Source organism: Tachyglossus aculeatus, chromosome 21, assembly GCF_015852505.1.
Source record: "Tachyglossus aculeatus isolate mTacAcu1 chromosome 21, mTacAcu1.pri, whole genome shotgun sequence".
In the NCBI taxonomy this organism is placed as follows: Eukaryota; Metazoa; Chordata; class Mammalia; order Monotremata; family Tachyglossidae; genus Tachyglossus; species Tachyglossus aculeatus.
In genome coordinates, this window is record NC_052086.1 from 19392974 (window position 1) to 19415155 (window position 22182).

At 45.1% G+C, this 22182-nt stretch overlaps 1 protein-coding gene across 6 annotated transcripts in view; it reads left to right on the forward strand.

Annotated features, from left to right (window-relative positions):
* The window catches only part of GGT1 (gamma-glutamyltransferase 1), a 121736-nt gene that overhangs the window by 15736 nt on the left and 83818 nt on the right, over positions 1 to 22182 (forward strand). For 2 of the 6 annotated variants that reach the window (XM_038763210.1, XM_038763214.1), the window contains exon 1: positions 12521 to 12606. The exons of 2 other annotated variants lie outside the window; for them this stretch is intronic. In XM_038763210.1, the coding sequence (XP_038619138.1) occupies positions 12548 to 12606 (59 nt within the window). In that variant the 5' untranslated portion in view covers positions 12521 to 12547. Of the gene's footprint in view, positions 1 to 12502; positions 12607 to 22182 lie in introns of those variants that run through there. 2 more of the 6 variants (XM_038763207.1, XM_038763212.1) reach the window with 2 other exon arrangements.

The window sequence follows — 22182 nt, forward strand, 5'->3', positions numbered from 1 at the left end:
ACAGTTAGTGTTCAATAAATATGATTGAATGAATAAATGAATGAAAATGGGAATAGCTGGGGTGTGATGAATTTGAATGAGGGTGTTGGGGAGCAGTTTCAGGCAGCAGGATGGGCTCTCCACCAAGATGTCTCCCTCACCCTTTAAATCAATCAATCGATGGTATTTATTGAGGGCTAGATGTGGGCAGAGCACTGCACTAAAAGTGCTTGGGAGGGTACAATAGAGTCGGTAGACATGTTCCCTGCCCACGAGGAGCTCATAGTCTGCAGGGGGAGACAGACATTAAAATAAATAAATTAATTAAGAATAAGCACATAAATGCAATGGGGCTGAGGTATTCAATCATATTTATCGGGCGCTTGCTGTGTGCAGAGCACTGTACTAAGCGCTTGGGAAGTACAAGTTGGCAACATATAGAGACGGTCCCTACCCAACAACATCGGGCTCATAGTCTAGAAGGGGGAGAGAGACAACAAAACAAAATATGTGGACAGGTGTCAAGTCATCAGAACAAATAGCATTAAAACTAAATGCACATCATTAACAAAATAAATAGAATAGTAAATATGTACAAGTAAAATAGAGTAATAAATCTGTATAAACATATATACAGGTGCCGTGGGGAGGGGAAGGAGGTAGGGCGGGGGCATGCTTACTCCCTCTCATCTGTTCCTAACCTTCACCCCACATTCTTCCCTCTCCCAAGATTAACATTTTAAGCCCCTAGTTCCAAATTCTCTTGTCTCCGGACCAATGGTCATACCTTTATCCCTGTCTATAATGCTTTCCCTCTTCCCCTTATCATTCCCAGCTACTCTCAAATTCACCAAAGTGTCCTGCCCATCCTTCAAACCCTCCTGAAATATCTCCTCCTTTAAGAGACTTTCCCTGGCTAAACTCCCCATCTGGGTGATTTTAGCCAGCCATTAATTAGCTCTTTGCAAATTTTCCAGTATACCAGCTTATGTTTGTTATCTATTTAGTCATTTTAATGCTTACTTTGATTTTTGATCATCAGCACTGTTGCTCCTACTCCTTTATCTTTTGCATATTTGGCAATTTCTGTGTGCTTGTTTCTCACTTTAAATGGCAAGTTCCTTGGGGAGGAGAATAGTTCCCTCTTCTACTGTATATTCACAAGCTCCTGGTACAGTAGGGACTCAATCAATGCTTTTATTGATGATATCAATGATGATTATATTACTCTTTTTATTTATTTTAATTGTACATATTTATTCTATTTATTTTATTTTGTTAATATGTTTTGTTCTCTGTCTCCCCCTTCTAGACTGTGAGCCCACTGTTGGGTAGGGACCATCTCTATATGTTGCCAGCTTGTACTTCCCAAGCACTTAGTACAGTGCTGTGCACACAGTAAGCGCTCAATAAATATGATTGAATGAATGAATGATTATGATGGAGAGGTTCTTTTAGTGCTATGGGGTAGGAGTGTGTGTGGAGGCAGTCAATCAGATTTATGGAGTGCTTGCTGTATGCAGAGCACTGTACTTAGCGTTCGGGAGAGTGTGTAGTTATGGAAGGTGAATGAGTGTTGTTGGGTGTGTATGCTGGCATTTGTGTAACATGTGTTAGGAGTCCTGTGTGTCAGTAATGCAGCCAAGATGGGCTCTCAAAGTGCCAGGGTGGAACTCAAAGCAGTCTGTGATTATTATGGGTTACTTTTCCCCACACTGCAGAGACGAGGGCACTGGCAGCTACAGAATGGAAGGAGTCAGGGTGTGCCCACATTCCCCTGCCTTTACTATGTGGCATAATCCGGCCTCCCCACACACACACTAGCCAGACCCCATCAGAAGGCCTCAGGCCTACTCCCAGACCTATTCTCTATGACCAAGGGACAAGTCACAGGGCTAGAGCCACGATGCTCCACTTCCGCCTCTGAAGGGCCAACTGTCTGTCCCTTCGATGCTTTTCTGGTCTCCCCTCAGCCACCTCTCCCTACCCCTCTCTTCACTTTCCTTCTTCTCCTCCAGAAGGAGGGGAATAAGACTATCCTGGGCTGGTGAATTTTAGATGATATCAGAAGGCCTATCACCATCGTTATTGAATTTCCCAACTCTGTTATATTGTACTCTTCCAAGAGCTTAGTACAGTACTCTGCACATAGTACCCAATAAATCCGATTGATTGATTGATTGATTGTCTCTGAGGGCACCGAGGGTCCCTGGCCATCAATCAATCAATCAATCAATCGGATTTATTGCGCGCTTACTGTGTGCAGAGTACTGTACTAAGCACTTGGGAAGTACAAGTTGGAAACATATAGATACAGTCCCTACCCAACAGTGGGCTCACAGTCTAAAAGGGGGAGACAGAGAACAAAACCAAACATACTAACAAAATAAAATAAATGGGATAGATATGTACAAGTAAAATAAATAGAGTAATAAATATCATCACCATCATCATCGTCAATTGTATTTATTGAGCGCTTACTGTGTGCAGAGCACTGTACTAAGCGCTTGGAAAGTACAAGTTGGCAACATCTAGAGACAGTCCCTACCCAACAGTGGGCTCACAGTCTAAAAGGGGGAGACAGGAAACAAAACCAAACATACTAACAAAATAAAATAAATAGAATAGATATGTACAAGTAAAATAAATAAATAAATAATAAATAGAGTAATAAATATCATCATCATCATCAATCGTATTTATTGAGCACTTACTGTGTGCAGAGCACTGGACTAAGCGCTTGGGAAGTACAAGTTGGCAACATATGGAGACAGTCCCTACCCAACAGTGGGCTCACAGTCTAAAAGGGGGAGACAGGGAACAAAACCAAACATACTAACAAAATAAAATAAATAGAAGAGATATGTACAAGTAAAATAAATAGAGCAATAAATATGTACAAACATATATACATATATACAGGTGCTGTGGGGAAGGGAAGGGGGTAAGATGGGGGGGATGAGCGGGTACACCTCTGATGGGCTCCAGAGCAGAACTGAAGAATGGGCCCCCTGATCCACCAGCAGGGCCATTCCTGACCCCAAGATAGGGCTCTCTCTCTCTTTCTCTCTCTCGCTCTCTCTCTCTCTCTCTCTCTCTCTCTCTCTCTCACAGAAGGGTACAGAACAGTGCTTTGCACATAGTAAGCGCTTAATAAATGCCATTATTATTATTATTAAGGGCACACAACTTTAGAGCTGTCTTAAAGCTGATCTTCAGGCCCCAGTCATTTCCTCTAGGCCAGAAGCACACTTAGAGGCATCCTTGAAGGCAGGGATAACCTCTCAGAGTCCTGTTCAACTCGACTGGTGAAAGGTCACTGGAAAACAAAGCCAATTATTATTCCCGGAGAAAATGAAAAAGAATGTGAGCCTCCTCAACCCCCTTCGGATCAATAGTGGCCTGGGAGCGCCCCCTTCTGGCAAAGATCGGAACAGTACCGAAACTAGAGCACTAATAATAATAATAATAATGATGGCATTTATTAAGCGCTTACTATGTGCAAAGCACTGTCCTAAGCGCTGGGGAGGTTACAAGGTGATCAGGTTGTCCCCCGGGGGGCTCACAGTCTTGATCCCCATTTTACAGATGAGGTAACTGAGGCACAGACAAGTTAAGTGACTTGCCCAAAGTCACTGCTTCACTGAGGGCTTCATTCATTCATTCATTCACTCCTATTTTTTTAATAGCATTTATTAAGCGCTTACGATGTGCAACGCACTGTTCTATGTGCTGGGGAGGTTACAAGGTGATCAGGTTGTCCCACGGGGGGCTCACAGTCTTCATCCCCGTTTTACAGATGGGGTAACGGAGGCCCAGAGAAGTGAAGTGACTTGCCCAAAGTCACACAGCTGATAAGTGGCAGAGCTGGGATTTGAACCCACTACCTCTGGCTCCAAAACCCGGGCTCTTTCCACTGAGCCACGCTGCTTCTAGACTGTGAGCCTGTTGTTGGGTAGGGATTATCTCTATCTGTTTGTCCCATGTGGGGCTCACAGTCTTAATCCCCATTTTACAGATGAGGTCACTGAGTCACCGAGAAGTTAAGTGACTTGCCCAAAGTCACCCAGCTGACAATTGGCGGAGCCGGGACTTCATTCATTCATTCATTCAGTCGTATTTATCGAGCACTTACTGTGTGCAGAGCACTGTACTAAGCGCTTGGGAAGTGCAAGTTAGCAACATATAGAGACGGTCCCTACCCAACAACGGGCTCCCAGTCTAGAAGGGGGAGACAGACAACAAAACAAAACATATTAACAAAATAAAATCAATAGAATAAATATGTACAAGCAAAATAAATAAATAGAATAATAAATATATACAAACATATATACAGGTGCTGTGGGGAGGGAGGGGATTTGAACCCATGACCTCCAACTACAAAGCCCAGGCTTTTCCCACTGAGCCCCGCTGTTTCTCTGTATTTATTGAGCGCTTATGTGTGCCGAGGACTATACTAAGCGCTTGGGAAAGTACAGTTTGGCAATAGAGACAATCCCTGCCCACAGTGAGCTCACAGTCTAATCCACAAGGCTGCTCCTCAGTCCTGCACAGCCCCAAATCTCTAGGCCCCAAATAGGTGGAATTTGCCTGGGCTTGTATCATCCTTGATGTCACCAGGGACGAAGATGATGAAAATCAATCAATCAATCAATCAATCGTATTTACTGAGCGCTTACTGTGTGCAGAGCACTGTACTAAGAGTTTGGGAAGTACAAGTTGGCAACATATAGAGACAGTCCCTACCCAATAGTGGGCTCACAGTCTAAAATGATCATCCCTTTTTCTGTCAGAAACTTCAGTGTTGCTAAATTGGACATGCTTGGTGCTGAACTTGAAGAGACTGGAAATGGCGTAGTGGATAGAGCACGGGCTTTGGGGTCAGAAGAATATAGGTTCTAATCCTGGCTCCACCATTTGCCTGCTGTATGACCCTGGACAAATCACTTCAATTCTTGTGCCTCAGTCACCTTATCTGTAAAATGGGGATTGAGACTGGGAGCTCCATGTGTGATAGGGACTGTGTCCCACCCGATTTGCTTGTATCCACCCCAGCGCTTAGTATAGTGCCTGGCATGTAGTAAATGCTTAACAGGTACCACAATTACTATTATTATTTTTATTATTACATTTATAGCCTATGGGACAATTTAACATCTCTTGGAAGAGAGTTTCTGGCCGCTTTCCAGTTGCAGTAACCATGGGCACTGAACCATAGTTGTTCCTGGACTAGAGTGGGCCAGGCCAGGATTGGCAGGGGACTGGGCATAGGCAGAGTCGGTTGTTATTGAAGACCAGTTGAGATGCAGAATCAATCAATCATATTAATTGAGTGCTTACTATGTGCAGGGCACTGTACTAAGTGCTCTGGAGAATACAGTAGTTTTTGAAAACATCTCCCCTGCCCATAACCAGCTTAGAAGGGCATCAGGAGGTCAGTCAATCGACAGTTTTTATTGAGTGCTAAGCTGGTGAAGAGCACTGTAATAAGAGCTTGGGAGAGTACAATACAGTAGAACAAGTAGACATGATTCCTGCTCCTGAGGAGCTTACAATCGAATGGGGGAGCCAGACATTAAAATAAATTACAGGTAAGAGAGTGCAACTGAGTTTAAAGATATATACATCAGCTCTATAGTGGGGGAGTAGGTGGGGTGAGTACCTAGGAGTTTAAGAGGTGAGGACTCAAAGCCTTGGTGATGTAGAAGGGTTGAAGTGCCAGTTGGAAGCAGCATGGATCAGTGGAAAGAGCACCGGCCTGGGAATCAAAGAATCTAGGTTCTAACCCCTGTTCTGCCATTTCTCTGTGGCGTGACCTTGGGAAAGTCGCTTAACTTCTCTGTGACTCAGTTTCCTCATACGTACTCCCACCTATTTAGACTGTGAGCCCCAGGTGGGATGAAGACGTATCTACCCCAGTGATTAGTACAGCACTTGGCTGAATAAATATCATAAAAATGTGATTAATCAATTAATTATGGTGTTTGTTAAGCACTGTACTAAGTGCTCGGGTGGAAATATTTTATTTTGTTAATATGTTTGGTTTTGTTCTCTGTGTCCCCCTTCTAGACTGTGAGCCCGCTGTTGGGTAGGGACTGTCTCTATATGTTGCCAACCTGTACTTCCCAAGCGCTTAGTACAGTGCTCTGCACACAGTAAGTGCTCAATAAATACGATTGATTGATTGATTGATTGAAAGAAGCAAATTGGGCTGGACACAGTCCCTGTCGCATCTAGGGCTCACAGTCTCAATCCCCATTTTATAGATGAGGTAACTGAGTCTCAGAGAAGTGAAGTGACCTGCCCAAGATAAGTGTGTGTGTGTGTGAGGGAAATGTTTAAAGGGCACGGCATGAGAGCCAAGCACCTGGATTTCTGGTTGCAATCAATGTGGTTTCTGTTCCCTACTCAAGGCTTTACAGTCGTTCTCCAGAAATCATCCACCAAGATGTTCAGAACAGCGAAAACATTTTTGGCAAAGGTTCCAATGAGGAAAACTGAGCAGCAGCTCACAACATTTTAATCAAGTGGCCCCCGGGAGACTCTGAGAAGGCTGCTTCTCTCTCCAGCGGTGGGGAGCAGAAGAAGCAAAGCAGCCTCCAGCCGACATCCTGGTCCAGCCGGCGGGGCCTCTGAAGCCTGTCATTTTCCCAAGCCTCTTAGGAAGTTAGGTTAATTACATTTCCCCAGGCCTTCTCCTGCTTCTGGAATTCATTAGCCGGTTTGGGGGCTTTGTTCTGCTCTGGTTTACTTAATGAGACTTTCAGGTTGGTTGGATTTGGGGCAGAGTGGGAACTGGAGAGAAAAAACCCAAGCCACTACTTCCTTTCTCCCAGTCGATGTTACCAGGGAAGGAGGGCTCTGGATGCAACCGAGAGCGTGATCAGGGCAGGAGGAGAGTGCTGGATGCAGCTCAGGGGGCTAATGCTGCAGGCTAATGCTAATTTTTTAAGGGAAATGGAAGAGCAGTGTGGCCTGGTGGATAGAGCACAGGGCTGGGCTTGTACTTCCCAAGCGCTTAGTACAGTGCTCTGCACACAGTAAGCACTCAATAAATATGATTGAATGAATTGAATGAATGATTGAATGAATATCCTTACACTCTGCAATTTATTTTAATGTTTGTCCCTCTAGACTGTATGCTCCTTATGGGCAGGAACCAGGCCTACAGCTCTGTTGTATTGTACTCTCCCAAGTGCTTAGTACAGTGCCCTGCATATAGTAAGCACTCAGTAAATGCATTGAGTCCAACATGGGGCTCAGGTCTTAATCCCCATTTTACAGATGAGGTAACTGAGGCAAAGAGTAGTTAAGTGACTTGTCCAAGGTCACACAGCAGAGGAGTGATGATGATGATGGCGTTTGTTAAGCGCTTACTGTGTGCCGAGCACTGTTCTAAGCGCTGGGGTAGATACAAGGTAATCAGTTTGTCCCCAGTGGGGCTCACAGTCTCCATCCCCATTTTACAGATGAGAGAACTGAGGCTCAGAGAAGTTAAGCGACTTGCCCAAAGTCACACAGCTGATCAGTGGCAGAGCCGGAATTAGAACCCACGACCTCTGACTCCCAAGCCCCTGCTCCTTCCACTGAGCCACGCTGCTTCTCATGGTAGAGTCGGAATTAGAACTCAGGTCCTTCTGACTCCCAGCCCCGTGCTCTTTACCTCATCTGTAAAATGGGGATTAAGACCTGAGCCCCATGTTGGACTCAATGCATTTACTGAGTGCTTACTATATGCAGGGCACTGTACTAAGCACTTGGGAGAGTACAATACAACAGAGTTGTAGGCCTGTTTCCTGCCCATAAGGAGCTTACAGTCTAGAGGGACAAACATTAAAATAAATTGCAGGGTGTAAGGATATTCATTCATTCAAATCATTCAATCATATTTATTGAGTGCTTACTGTGTGCAGAGCACTGTATTAAGCGCTTGGGAAGTACAAGTTGGAAACATAGAGAGGCAGTCCCTACCCAACAACGGGCTCACAGTCTGGAAGACTGTGTACCCAAGTGCCGTGGGACTCTGTGCAGGTGAATATCGAGTGCTTAAAGGGTATAGAACCAGGTGAATAGGCAACAAAGAGAGGAGAGCAGGTAGGGAAAATGAGGCTTTAGTCAGGGAAGGCTCCTTGGAGGAGATGTGTTTTAGGAGACCTAGATATTCTCCCAAGCACTTAGTACAGTCCTCTGCACACAGTAAGCCCTCAGTAAATTTATTTGATCGGTTGATTTGGTTGCAATTGTAGATTATTTAAGCTGGAGAAGAGAAAATTTTGGAAAACTTTAGTAACTTCAACTAAATGAAGGGTTCCTGTGGGGAAGGTGGTGATCAGTTGCTCCCCAAGAGCAGGAAAAGAAGAAACAGGGTTAAATTCAAGCTGGAGACAGTCGTTCAGGGCATGACAAGATATTCAATGAGACCAGGTCAAGCCCTAGGCGTGCTCAATAAATACTATTACTTCTCAAAGATGCTCTGAAGACTGTGAGGTACGGTGTAGAGAGGGTTTTAAATGGCTATTTGTCCTCTTGCCCAAGGGGATTAATGATTTATGAGATGTAAGTGCTGTGTTTAAGTGTGCAGATTGCATCTTTTCCCTCCCTGGATAGCAGCTCGAGTCAGGAACTTGAAGTGGCTGGGAAAAGACAAACACCTTTGTGGGTTGGTAAATATTTTTGCACTTAGTCAACCTTTGATTTTTCAAGGTGATTTTTCAGTTTGTGGATTACCTAGATCCCCTGCTTCTGCATGCTGACTGTCTGTCTGCATGTCTATCTGTCTGTTTCTCTCTCTCTTTTCTCCCCTTCTCCCATTTTTCTGAGCCTTTTGGATAATAATAATAATAATGATGATGGCATTTATTAAGCACTTACTATGTGCAAAGCACTGTTCTTAGCACTGGGGAGGTTACAAGTTGACCAGATTGTCCTTCGTGGGGCTCACAGTCTTAATCCCCATTTTGCAGATGAGGGAACTGAGGCACAGAGAAGTTAAGTGACTTGCCCAAAGTCACACAGCTGACAATAGGCAGAGCCGGGATTTGAACCCATGACCTCTGACTCCAAAGCTCATGCTCTTTTCACTGAGCCACGCTGCTTCTCTATATTTTGATGCATCTTGGCAACCTCAAACCAGTATTTTGCATCGCTGCTTTGAAGTGTGTGTGTGGCAAGAGACTGAAACCAGTGACGAAAATAAGGTTTAGGATCTTGTATTTGTACATTTCAATAAATCAATCGAATTTGACTCTTACTTTTTGCAGACCACTGTACTTGTGGCTTAGTGGAAAGAGCATGGGCTTGGGAGACAGAGGTTGTGGGTTCTAATCCCGGCTCCACCGCTTATCAGTTGTGTGACTTTGGGCAAGTCACTTAACTTCTCTATGCCTCAGTTACCTCATCTGTAAAACAGGGATTAAGTCTGTGAGCCCCACGTGGGACAACCTGATTACCTTGTATCTACCCCAGTGCTTAGAACAGTGCTTGGCATATAGTAAGTACTTAACAAATACCATTATTATTATTATTATTGGGAAAGTACAATATAATAGAGTTGGTAGACATATTTGCTGTCCAAGGTGAGATAATGATGTACATTCCCCCTGTTCCCACTGCCACAGTTAACTGAGTCAATTGAATTCGCAATGCAGGCTCAAACAGACCTTTAGAGAGGGAGACACTCCCAGGACAGGAAAAATCTCCCTTTCTCATAGCTAGCAATGATCTCTGAGAGGGATAATCCAGCACTCGACCTCTCTGACTGCTGTTCAGGAATTTCACTGCTGCCACTACCCTCAGAGGAGAGCATTCCCAAGAAGAGGAGTCTTCTTGTTTGGAGAGGGAGACTGAGCCCCCTTTTTTCTCTCCTCCTCCCCCCACCTCCTTCCCCTCCCCATGGCACCTGTATATATTTTTTAACAGATTTATTACTCTTTATTTTACTTGTACATATTTACTATTCTATTTATTTTGTTAATAATGTGCATCTAGTTTTATCTTTATTTATTCTGATGACCTGACACCTGTCCACATGTTTTATATATTTACTATTCTATTTATTTTGTTAATAATGTGCATCTAGTTTTATCTTTATTTATTCTGATGACCTGACACCTGTCCACATGTTTTGTTGTGTTGTCTGTCTCCCCTCTCTAGACTGTGAGCCCATTGTTGGGTAGGGACCATCTCTATATGTTGCCAACTTGTACTTCCCAAGCGCTTAATACAGTGCTCTGCACACAGTAAGTGCTCAATAAATATGAATGAATGAATGAATGCTCTCTAATCTCAGAAAGTTCTCATTTTGTGGCGCTGCTCCAACCTCTTCTGTGGGGGCCATCCTCAAATTCAGAGTAGAGGGTGAGGCCAGGTGTGACAGACTTATTCATGGGGAGCCTGCCCTGGGTGGCATAGGGAGGGGACACTCTGATAGACTTGCTCTCTGCCAAGGGCCCGCGGCACTGACCCCATAATTGAGCAGTTTTGTTCAATGCAACCCTCAATCAACCCACCAACTCTCAATCAGTCAACAGACCAATGTTTTTATTCAGTGGTTACCATATGCAGAGCACTGTACTAAGTGCTTAGGAGAGGACAATATAACAGATTTGGTGGATACCAGCACCATTACCACCCTCAGGATTTGTAGAGCAGAGGTGAATTATTCAGTGACAACCCACCCCCCGGGTATGATAATAATCATAATAATGATAATAAGTATTAGTTTTATTAAGCATTTACTATGTGCCAAGCACTGTATTAAGCCCTGGGACAGATACACGGTAATCAGGCTGGACACAGTCCCTGCCCCATTTGGGCTCGCAGTCTAAATCAGAGGGAAGAAGATTGAATCCCCATTTTACAGACGCAGTAACTGAGACACAGAGAAGTGACTTTATTAAATGGTATTTGTTAAGAGCTTGCTATGTGCCAGGCACTGTACTAAGTGCTGGGGTAGAGACAAACTAATCAGAATGGGCACAGTCCATGTCCCACAAGGGGCTCCCAGTCTGAATCCCCATTTTACTGCTGAGGTAACTGAGGCACAGAGAAGTTAAGTGACTCACTCAAGGTCACCCAACAGACAAGTGGCCGAGTCAGCATTAGAACCCAGATCCCCTGACTTCTAGGCCCTTGCTCTTTCCACTAGGCCATGTTGTTTTCCTTCATATTATATCCTTATGTTCCAAAGTGATAGCAACCTAGTCAATTATTATCTGCAGATAGAAGTTTATTTGCAGCGCCTTCATGCACAATCTAGGTTAGAAGAAAGGAAAAAACATTTTCTTGAGGGATTCCTTTTAGAAAGGAATAACGCACACTCTGGCTCTCTTCTATGACACATGGTTCCCCTTTTTATGTTAACAATAATAATAACCAGGGTATTTATTAAGCAGCGTGGCTCAGTGGAAAGAGCCTGAGCTTTGGAGTCAGAGATCATGGGTTCGAGTCCCAGCTCTGCCAATTGTCAGCTGTGTGACTTTAGGCAAGTCACTTAACTTCTTTGTGCCTCAGTTACCTTATCTGTCAAATGGGGATTAAGACTGTGAGCCCCACGTGAAACAACCAGATCACCTTGTAACCTCCCCAGCGCTTAGAAAAGTGCTCTGCACATAGTAAGCACTTAATAGATGCCATTACACACACATATGTGCCAAGCAATGTACTAAGTGCTGGGGTAGATGCAAGATAAACAGCATGGATAGAATACCTGTCCCACACACAGTATTCATAGTCTAAGAAGGATGGCAAATCACCATTTTACACACGAGAAAACTGAGGGGTAGAGAAGTTAAATGACTTGTCCAAGGCCATACAGGAAAGCAAGTGGCAGAGCCAGGATTAGAATCCAGGTTTCCAGACTCCCGGGGCCTGTGTTCCACTAAATCATGATGTTCATTCACATTGTGTCTTTGCTCTCAGATAGCCCAATCCAGTACTTCAGAAGTCATGTTGGTATCCAAAGAGTAGGGCTAGACCTAGTGGGGAAGGACCTGAATAGAGAATACAAAGTGCTTTTTTACCCAGCGAAATGAACAGGTCTGGGATTCAGGAAGGACATGGGTTATAATTTCCGCTCTGCCACTTGTCTGCTGTGTGAGCTTGCACTTCACTTCTCTGAGCCTCAGTTAATTCATCTGCAAAATGGGGATTGAAACTGTGAGCCCTATGTGGGACAGGGACTGTGTCCAACCCACTTTGCATGTATCCACTCAGGGCTTACTTAGTACAGGGCCCAGGCTAGTTAGCAGTATCTGGAAAAAAGCAGTTTAAAGCTGGAATGTTCTGTTCTCATTTCCTTTCCCCTGCATCCAATGGGGCTACCCCCCGAGCAAGGAGTTAATGAATAGTTTTTTCACCACCTGTTTACAGTTTTGCTAACTCAACCGACATCAGGCCAAGTGTTTTCAGTTAGTGACCCCAGGCAAGCCTCTTGACAGGCAGACTGCTGGGATTGGTTCTCTGGAGGAGATTAAAGGTTGAGTAGTTGCTACAGAACAACTGAAGCACCAAGAGGGAATGAATGGAGGAAGAGAAAGCTACAGTGAATCGGGACCTGACCTCCAAAATGTGGAGCATTTCCTCAAACTGGGCAGGCCAGTTTCTAAGAACTACCAAAAAAGAAAGGTATGGTCTGTTGGGATAACTAAGCACCAGAAATACTCTAAATTCTCAATTCATAATAATAATGGTATTTGTAGTGGCCTTATTATGTATGTCATTCATTCAATTGTATTTATTGAGTGCTTACTGTGTACAGAGCACTGTGTTAAGTGCTTGGAAAGTACAATTCAGCAACAGATAGAGACAATCCCTGCTCATAACAGGCTTACAGTCTAGAAGGGGGAAGATAGGTATCAAAATAAGTAAACAGTCATCAATATAAATAAATAGAATTACAGATATAAGCACATCACTAATAAAATAGAAGAGTAAATAGGTACATGTACACCCAAGTGTTGTGGGGAGGGGGGGAGGGCAGAGGGAGCAAGTGGAGTTGAGGGGGAGGGAAGGGGGAACAGAGGAAAAGGGGGGCTTAGCCCAGGGAAGGCCTCTTGGAGGAGGTGAGTTTTCAGTAGGGCTTTGAAGGGGGCACGTTTGCTAATTTGGTGGATTTGAGGAGGGAGGGCATTCCAGGCCAGAGGTGGGTCATGGTGGGACAGATGAGAATGAGGCACAGGGAGAAAGTTAATACCAGAGGTTAGCACCTCATCTCTCTTCTCTCCATCTGTAGCCCAACCCATACGCTCTGCTCCTCTGCCACTAACCTGCTCACTGGGCCTCATTCTTACCTGTCCCGCCGTTGACCCCTGAGCCACATCCTATCTCTGGCCTGGAGTGCCCACCCTCCACACGTCTGCCAAACTAGCTCTCTTCCTCTCTTCAAAACCCTACTGAGAACTCACCTCCTCCAGAAGGCCTTCCCAGACTGAGTACCCCTTTTTTTCTCTCCTCCTCCTCCCTTACCCATCGCCCTCTCCCTTCCTCTGCCCTACACCCTTCCCCTTCCCCACAACACTTGTATATACTTATACATATTTATTACTCTATTTTATTAATGATGTGCATATAGCTATAACTATTTGTTCTGATGGTATTGACGCCTGTCTACTTGTGTTCTGTTGTCTGTCTCCCCCTTCTAGACTGTAAGCCCATTGTTGGGTAGGGACCATCTCTATATGTTGACAATTTGTATTTCCCAAGCGCTTAGTACAATGCTCTGTACACAATAAGTGCTCAATAAACACAATTGAACGAATGAGTGAGTGGAGTGTGCAGGCTGGGTTTTAGAAGGCAAGAAAGGAGGTGAGGTAGGAGGGGGCAGGGTATGGGGAGCTTTGAAGCTTATAGTGAGGAGTTTTTGTTTGATTTGAAGGTTGATAGGCAACCACTGGAGATTTTTGAGGAGGGGAGTGACATGCCCAGAGCGTTTCTGTACAAAGATAATCCGGGTAGCAGAGTGAAGTATAGACTGAAGTGGGTAGAGACAGGAGGATGGGAGATCAGAAAGGAGGCAGATGAAGTAATCCAGCTGGAATAGGATGAGAGATTGAACCAGCAAGGTAGTGGTTTGGATGGAGAGGAAAGGGTGGATCTTGGTGATGTTAAGAATATGAGACCGGCAGATTTTGGTGACAGATTGTCTATGTGGGGTGAATGAGAGTGTGGAGTCATGGATAATAATAATAATAATGGCATTTATTAAGTGCTTACTATGTGCAAAGCACTGTTCTAAGCTCTGGGGAAGTTACAAGGTGATCAGATTGTCCCACAGTCTTAATCCCCATTTTACAGATGAGGAAACTGAGGCCCAGTGAAGTGACTTGCCCAAAGTCACACAGCTGACAGTTGGCGGAACAGGGATTTGAACCCGTGAGCTCTGACTCCAAAGCCCGGGCTCTTTCCACTGAGCCATGCTGCTTTAACACCACGATAGCACCAAGATTGTGGGCTTGTGCCAAGTATTGTATTAAGAGAAAGAGTAGTTACAAGATAATCAGGTTGGACATGATCCTTTGTTCCAGATGGGGTTCACAGTTTAAGGAGGAGAAAGCACAGGTATCAAATTCCCATTTTTCAGATGAGGAAACTGAGACATCTGAAAGTTAAACTTGCTCAAGGTCAATAAGCAGACAAGAGGCAGCGTTGGCATTAGAACCCAAGTCCTCTGACTCTCAGGCTTGGGTGCTTGCCACTAGGCTATACCCATTCTACATCAAATCTACATCACTGCCCCTGCTCTCTCTCCCTCCCTTCAGGATCGTGTCTCCTCCTGCCTTCAAGACATCTCCATCTGGATGTCTGCCTGCCATCTAAAACTCAATATGTCCAAGACTGAACTCCTTATCTTCCCTCCCACTGACTTTCCCGTCACTGTTGACGGCACTACCATCCTTCCCGTCTCACAAGCCCGCAAACTCGGTGTCATCCTTGACTCCGCTCTCGTTCACCCCTCACATCCAATCAGTCACCAAAACCTGCCGGTCTCACCTCCGCAACATCACCAAGATCCGCCCTTTCCTCTCCATCCAAACCTGTACCCTGCTCGTTCAATCTCTCATCCTATCCTGACCGGATTACTGCATCGGCTTCCTCTCTGATCTGGCTTCCTCTCTGATCTCCCATCCTCCTGTCTCTCCCCAACTCAATCTATACTTCACACTGCTGCCTGGATCATCTTTGTGCAGAAACGCTCTGGGCATGTTACTCCCCTCAAAAATCTGCAGTGGCTACCATTTAATCTGCACATCAGGCAAAAACTCCTCACTCTCGGCTTCAAGGCTGTCCATTACCTCGTCCCCTCCTACCTCACCTCCTTTCTTTCCTTCTCCAGCCCAGCCCACACCCTCCGCTCCTCTGCTGCTAACCTCCTCACTGTGCCTCGTTCTCGTCTGTCCCGCCGTTGAGCCCTGGCCCACGTCCTTTCCCTGGCCTGGAATGCCCTCCCTCTGCACATCTGCCAAGCTAGCTCTCTTCCTCCCTTCAAAGACCTACTGAGAGCTCACCTCCTCCAGGAGGCCTTCCTAGACTGAGCCCCCTCCTTCCTCTCCCCCTCCTCACCCCCTGCCCTACCTCCTTCCCCTCCCCACAGCACCTGTATATATGTTTGTACAGATGTATTACTCTATTTTACTTGTACGTATTTACTATTCTATTTATTTTATTGTGTTAATATATTTTGTTTTGTTGTCTGTCTCCCTCTTCTAGACTGTGAACCCACAGTTGGGCAGGGACCGTCTCTATATGTTGCCAACTTGTACTTCCCAAGCGCTTAGTACAGTGTTCTGCACATAGTAAGTGCTCAATAAATACAATTGAATGAATGAATTCCACTTGCCTAGAAAGCACCATTCATTCATTCATTCAATTGTATTTATTGAGTGCTTACTGTGTGCAGAGCACTGTACTAAAGCGCTTGGGAAGTACAAGTTGGCAACATGGTCTAGTGGACAGAGGACCTGGGTTGTAATTCCACCTTCGCCACTTGCCTCCTGTGTAACCTTGTCACTTTGCTTCTTGGTGCCTCAGTTACCTCATCTGTAAAATGGGGATTAAGAATGTGAGCTCCTTGTGGGAGAGGAACTGTGTCCAACCTGATTCACTTGCATCTACCCCAGTGTTTAGAACAGTACTTGGCACACAAATGCTTAATAAGTACCACAATTGTTGTTATTGATAATGATTTGTCTGTTTCCTCAACTGTAAAATCGGGATTTATTCTCTGTTCTCCTTCCTACATGGACTGTGATTCCCCATGTGGGTCTAGTACTGTGTTCAGTCTGGCATCAAACCCAGATTTTAGAATAGTTCTTGACACATAGTAAGCCTTTGGTAAGTACCACTAAAAAGAAAATCAATTTTTTCCATTTGGAGCTTGAATTATCCAGGTATTTGGCCTGCTTGGTGTCAATTGAGATATCAGTGAAGGTTTCCCTGCTGGGGAAGGGGTGGACGGGGAGACAGGAGGGGATGGCTTGGCTTACACTTACTATCTCTCACTTGCTACCTTGGTGATTCAGGGTCTAGGTGGAGGTAAGTCAGCATTAGGGGTTTGCTTCTCTCCCCTTAGGCAGCCCTATGAGACATGAACCAGTCCAGACCAGTAGGAAAATAATATGTCTTGGTTGTCTTCGGTGCTTAATTGAGACTGGGAGGGGTGCTGGGTCTTAGCCACTGACACCTTGGTGGCTGGAAGGCTGGCCCGGGAGGAAGAGGTGGAGAAAGGGCAGACTTATATTGTACTCCCCCATGTGCTTAGCTCAGTGTTTTGCACACAGTAAATGCTCAAAAAATACAATTGAATGAATCAATGTCTCCTCGTGGAAAGAGCACAGGCCTGGGAGACCGAGGGCCAGGATTCTAACCCTGACTCTGCCACTTGTCTGCTTTGTGAACCTGAGCAAATTGCTTCACTTTGTTGTGCCTCAGTGCCCTCATCTGCAAAATGGGGATTCAGTATCTGTTCTCACTCCTACTTGGAGTGTGAGCCCTATGAAGAGCAGGGACTGTATCCCACCTGATCGTTTTGCATCTATCTCAGAGTTTAATACCATGCTTGGCACATAGTAAGTGCCATTATTATTAAATCAATCAATTGTATTTATTGAGCACTTAGTGTGCAGAGCACTGTACTAAGTCCTTAGGAGAGTACAATAACAGACACATTTTCTGCCTAATACTTCTGTGACCAAGTAACTGGAGAGGCCCTTGGTTCCAAGAACAAAGCTCCCATTTTTGTCTGAGACTGTCAGACAAAGCCAGTAACCTTGGCATTATCCTTGACTTCTGTCATTCAACCCACATATTCAATCCATCACTAAATTCTGTCAGTTTGACCTTCACAATATTGCTAAAATCTGCCCTTTCCTCTCCATCCACACTGCCACACGTTAATCGAATCCCACCTTGATTACTGTCTCCAACTCCTTGCTGACCTCCCTGCCTCCTGTCTCTCCCCACTCGTCGGAGCTTCACTCTGCTGTCCCTATCATTTTTCTTCAAAAACATGTTTCCACTCCTCAAGAAATCTCCAGTGGTTGCCTGTTCACCTCGGCATCAAACAGAAATTCCTCACTATTGGTTTTAAAGCATTCAATCACCTTGTCCGCTCCTATTTTATGTCATTACTCCTACCACAACCCAGCCCACACACTTTGCTCCTCTGACAGGCTACTCATTATACTTTGATCTTATCATTTACCTCTCCTCCACATCCTGCCTCTGGCCTGGAAAGCACCCCCCTCCTCGTATCCAGTGGACAATCACTCTCCCCTCCTTAATGAAGACACATCTCCTCCAAGAGGCCTTCCCTGACTGAGCCCTCCTTTCTTCTTCTCCCACTTCCTTCTGGGTCTCCCTGACTCTCCTTTTATTCACCCCTCTTCCCAGTCCCACAGCATTTATGTACACATCTGTAGTTGTTTATATTCATATGTCTCCCTCTCCAGACTATAAACTCAATGTGGGCAGGGAATGTGCCTGTTTATTGTTGTACTTTCCCAAACAATACAGTGCTCTGCACACAGTGAGTGTTCAGTAAATACATGACTGACTGACTGCAGTTGCTGGGCATGAGCCCTGATAAGATTCTTCACATAGCCCCATCTGTTTCCTTTGGGATATATGAGGCAGAGAGGAAGTCATTACTTGTCAGAATTTGCCAGTTTAGGGGCATGGAGATGGCTAGATTGTTAGCATTTCCCCTTTCCTTCCCTATGAAGTGTTGAAAAATGTGACTCAGCCCTGCAGCCATCTGGGCTGATGCCCCGGGTGACACTTGGATTTAGCATGCTGTGAGTGTCTTAATAGAGCTAATAATGATGTTAATGAGGCTCCTCAGACCTGGGCTGGGTGTAGGTAGGCCTGAGGCAGCTCCTGAGTGGAAGTAGTGGCTGCAGTGGAGGCAGTGAGCATTAAATGTGCTGTTGCTCTACTCCTGTTACTAGACACCTCCCAGGACCCTGCCTTGGCATGAGCGTTGAAGCTGTGTGGCCTAGTGGAAAGAGCACAGGGCTGAGAGCCAGAGAGCCTGGGTTCTAATCTCAGCTCTGCCCCATCCCTGCTTTGTGACAATGGGCAAGTCATTTAACTTCTCTGCCTCAGTTTCCTCATTTTTAAAATGAGGATAAAATACCTGTTGCCCCTCCTACTTAAACTGTGAGCCTGGTGAGGGACCAGGCCTGTGTCCAATCTGCTTACCTTGTGTCTAGCCCAGTGCTTAGAACAGAACAGTGTTTTGGTAAAGAGTAAGCATTTAGCAAATACTGTTATTATTGTTTATTAAGGAGCAGGGGCATCTTAATACTAATGGTATTTCATTCAATCAATTCATTCAGTCATTTACTGAGGGCTTACTGCATGTGAAGCACTGTACTAGAGAAGTAGCGTGGCTCAGTGGAAAGAGCACGGGCTTTGGAGTCAGAGGTCATGGGTTTGAATCCTGGTTCTGCCACATATCTGCTGTGTGACCTTGGGCAAGTCACTTAACTTCTCTGAGCATCAGTTACCTCATCTGTAAAATGGGGATTAAGACTGTGAGCCCCACGTAGGACACCTTGATCACCTTGTATCTCCCCCCCAGCGCTTAGAACAGTGCTTTGCACATAGCGCTTAACAAATGCCATCATCATTATTATTATTATTAAGCACTTGGGAGAGTGCAATATAACAGACACATTCCCTGCCCACAAAGAGCTCACAGTCTAGAGGGGGAGATGGACTTTAATGAGCATAAAAAAATAAATTGCAGATATATGCATCTGTGATGGGAGGGAGGATGAACGAAGGAAGCAAGTCAGGGAGATGCAGAAGGGAGTGGGAGGAGAGGATGGCTTAGTCAGGGAAGGCTTCTTGGAGGAGATGTCTTCAACAGGCTTAAGTGGGGGAGAGCAATTATCTGCCTGCTACGGGGAGGGAGGGAGTATTCATTAAGCACTTACTATGTGTCAAGCACTACTCTAAGCACTGGGGTAGATGCAAGCTGTCCCACACGGGGCTCACAGTCTTAATCCCCATTTTTACAGATGATGTAACTGAAGCCCGAAGAAGTTAAGTGACTTGTCCAAGGTTACACAGCAGACAATTGACAGAGCTGGGATTTGAATCCAGTTTCTACCGGCTCCCAGGCCTGTGCTCCATTCACTAGGCCATGCTTCTTCCCTTCTACGAAAAGAGTAGTGGCCATGGTTTTGGAACTAAAGACTAATCGACTGGTATTGTGAAATCACTGCCTCATGGTTGGATTTATTGAATGTCTCTGCCCAGCTCCTTGGGAGGGTTGGGAATGATTTGAAGTAGCAAGAAAAATTGCATTTATTGAGTGCATAGTAAGCATACTATGTGCAAAACTAGATGGCGAGAAAGTGTGGTTTGGTTGTTGGAATGCAAATCAATGAATCAATTATCATACCTTATCTTGAAGGATTTGGTAGGAGGGAGAGAGAGGACAGAGGGCTGGGGCCTAGAAGAAGCATGACATAATGGGTAGAACACAGTTCTGGGAGTCAGGGGGACACGGGCTCTAATCTCAGCTCTGCCACTTGCTGGCTGTGTGACCTTGGGCAAATCACTTCACTTCTCCAGGCCTCAGGGACCCCATCTGTAAAATGGGGATGAAGATTGTGAGCCCCATATAGGACAGAGACTGGTTCTAACCTGATTACCTTGTACCTACCCCAGCACTGAGAACAGTGCCTGCTACATAGTAAATGTTTAACAAATACCATCATTATTATTACACCTTGACTGTGCAGAAAGATTTTATCTTTCCAGTATGTGTTGGCGTGGGGCAAATGGAAGGATGGGAGGAGAAAAGTTTATGGGAACCAACAGCACAGTTGGAACAATAGGAGGGCTCTAGTAATTTTTATCTCAGCAAGGTGGGGCTGATAACTGACAGGCCATGGTGGTGCAGATGGGGCAGTTTTGGTGTGGGATTTTTGTGTCAATGGGCCTGCTAATTGGCCCTAATTGGCTCCAGCTGACTATAGATGCTGGCTATCCTGTTGGCTGCCCACCTTTCATCTGAGCACCAGGGCCTGGGCCGCTAAGAAGCAGCGTGGCTCAGTGGAAAGAGCCCGGGTTCTGGAGTCAGAAGTCACGGGTTCAAATCCCAGCTCCGCCAACTGTCAGCTGTGTGACTTTGGGCAAGTGAGTTAACTTCTCTGTGCCTCAGTTACCTCATCTGTAAAATGGGGATAAAAATTGTGAGCCCCACGTGGGACAACCTGATCAGCCTGTGGGCCAGGCTGCTTCTTTAGGAGCTATTCTCTGCATTCTAGGAGAGAAATTAGCAGGAAGTAAAACATTAACCCCGGTGACTCAAGAAGCCTACTCTGTGGGAGGTGGGAAGCTGTTCTATAAGGAACTATCAATCAGGCCCTGCAAATTAATGCTAATTAGGGAACTGGAGACAAATACATTTTAAGAGACATTCCTGGAACTGAAAGTTTTCATCATAAAAAAATGCAGAATATGATTAATTCTGTATCCCTTTGAACCAATGTAAAGAAACTTAAAAACTCCCTGGAGAAAGCACCATCCCAAACCTTTGAACAATGTGAATTTCTCATAAAAAAAGAAGTCACCGGCCCACAGTCAGTGAATCGGAATGTATTAGCAAAGCTGCTTTAAGGGGTGGTGGGGACAGTAGCATTCTTCTTTCTCTGTCAGAGCTGACATAAAACAGAAAATACTTCGTCCTTATGGTACTGGAGACTGGTCTTGGGTACCAGCCTCTAATTTGGACCTGCATGTAGGCAGGTATTTCATTCACTCATCCCCCTGATTCTGTCGTCAGCCCCCAAACAAGAGGATGGGATGGAGCCAGTCACAGAAGAGGACTAGGGGGCCAAAAAGGGAAGGAGAAGAAGTCACTGGTGTTACCTCAGATGCCAGCAGAAAAGGGTTGGTCTCCTGTTGCAACCCTTCTAAACTGTAACATCATTGTGGGCAGGGCATGTGTCTATTTGTTTATTGTTGTACTCTCCCAAGCACTTAGTAACACTGCTCTGCACCTAGTAAGTGTTCAATAAATATGACTGAATGAACGAATGCCTCCTTCCCCTCCCCACAGCACTTGTATATATATTTCTACATATTTATTACTCTATTACTTTGATTTGTGCATATTTACTATATTAATTTTATTAATGATGTGTATACAGCTATAATTATATTTATTCTGATAGTATTGACACCTGTCTACTAGTTGTGTTGTCTTTCTCCCCCTTCTAGACTGTGAGCCTGTTGTTGGGTAGGGACCTCTCTATGTTACCGATTTGTACTTCCCAAGTGCTTAGTACAGTGCTCTGCACACAGTAAGCGCTCAAAAAATACGATTGAATGAATGAATGCTACAGCTGCTGAAAAGACTTGAGCCACAAGGCAGAGTTCACAGACCAAACACCACAGGCCCCAAAAGTGAAATGATTTGTTCATTGTCATTCAGTGGGAGCAAGTGGCACTGAGGAGCAAATCAGCATGGCCTAGTGGTTAGAGAAGCAGCGTGGCTCAGTGGAAAGAGCCCAGGCTTGGGAGCCAGAGGTTGTGGGTTCTAATCCCAGCTCTGCCACTTGTCAGCTGTGTGACTTTGGGCAAGTCACTTTACTTCTCTGGGCCTCAGTTACGTCATCTGTAAAATGGGGATTAAGACTGTGAACCCGAGGGACAACCTGATCACCTTGTATACCCCCCAGTGCTTAG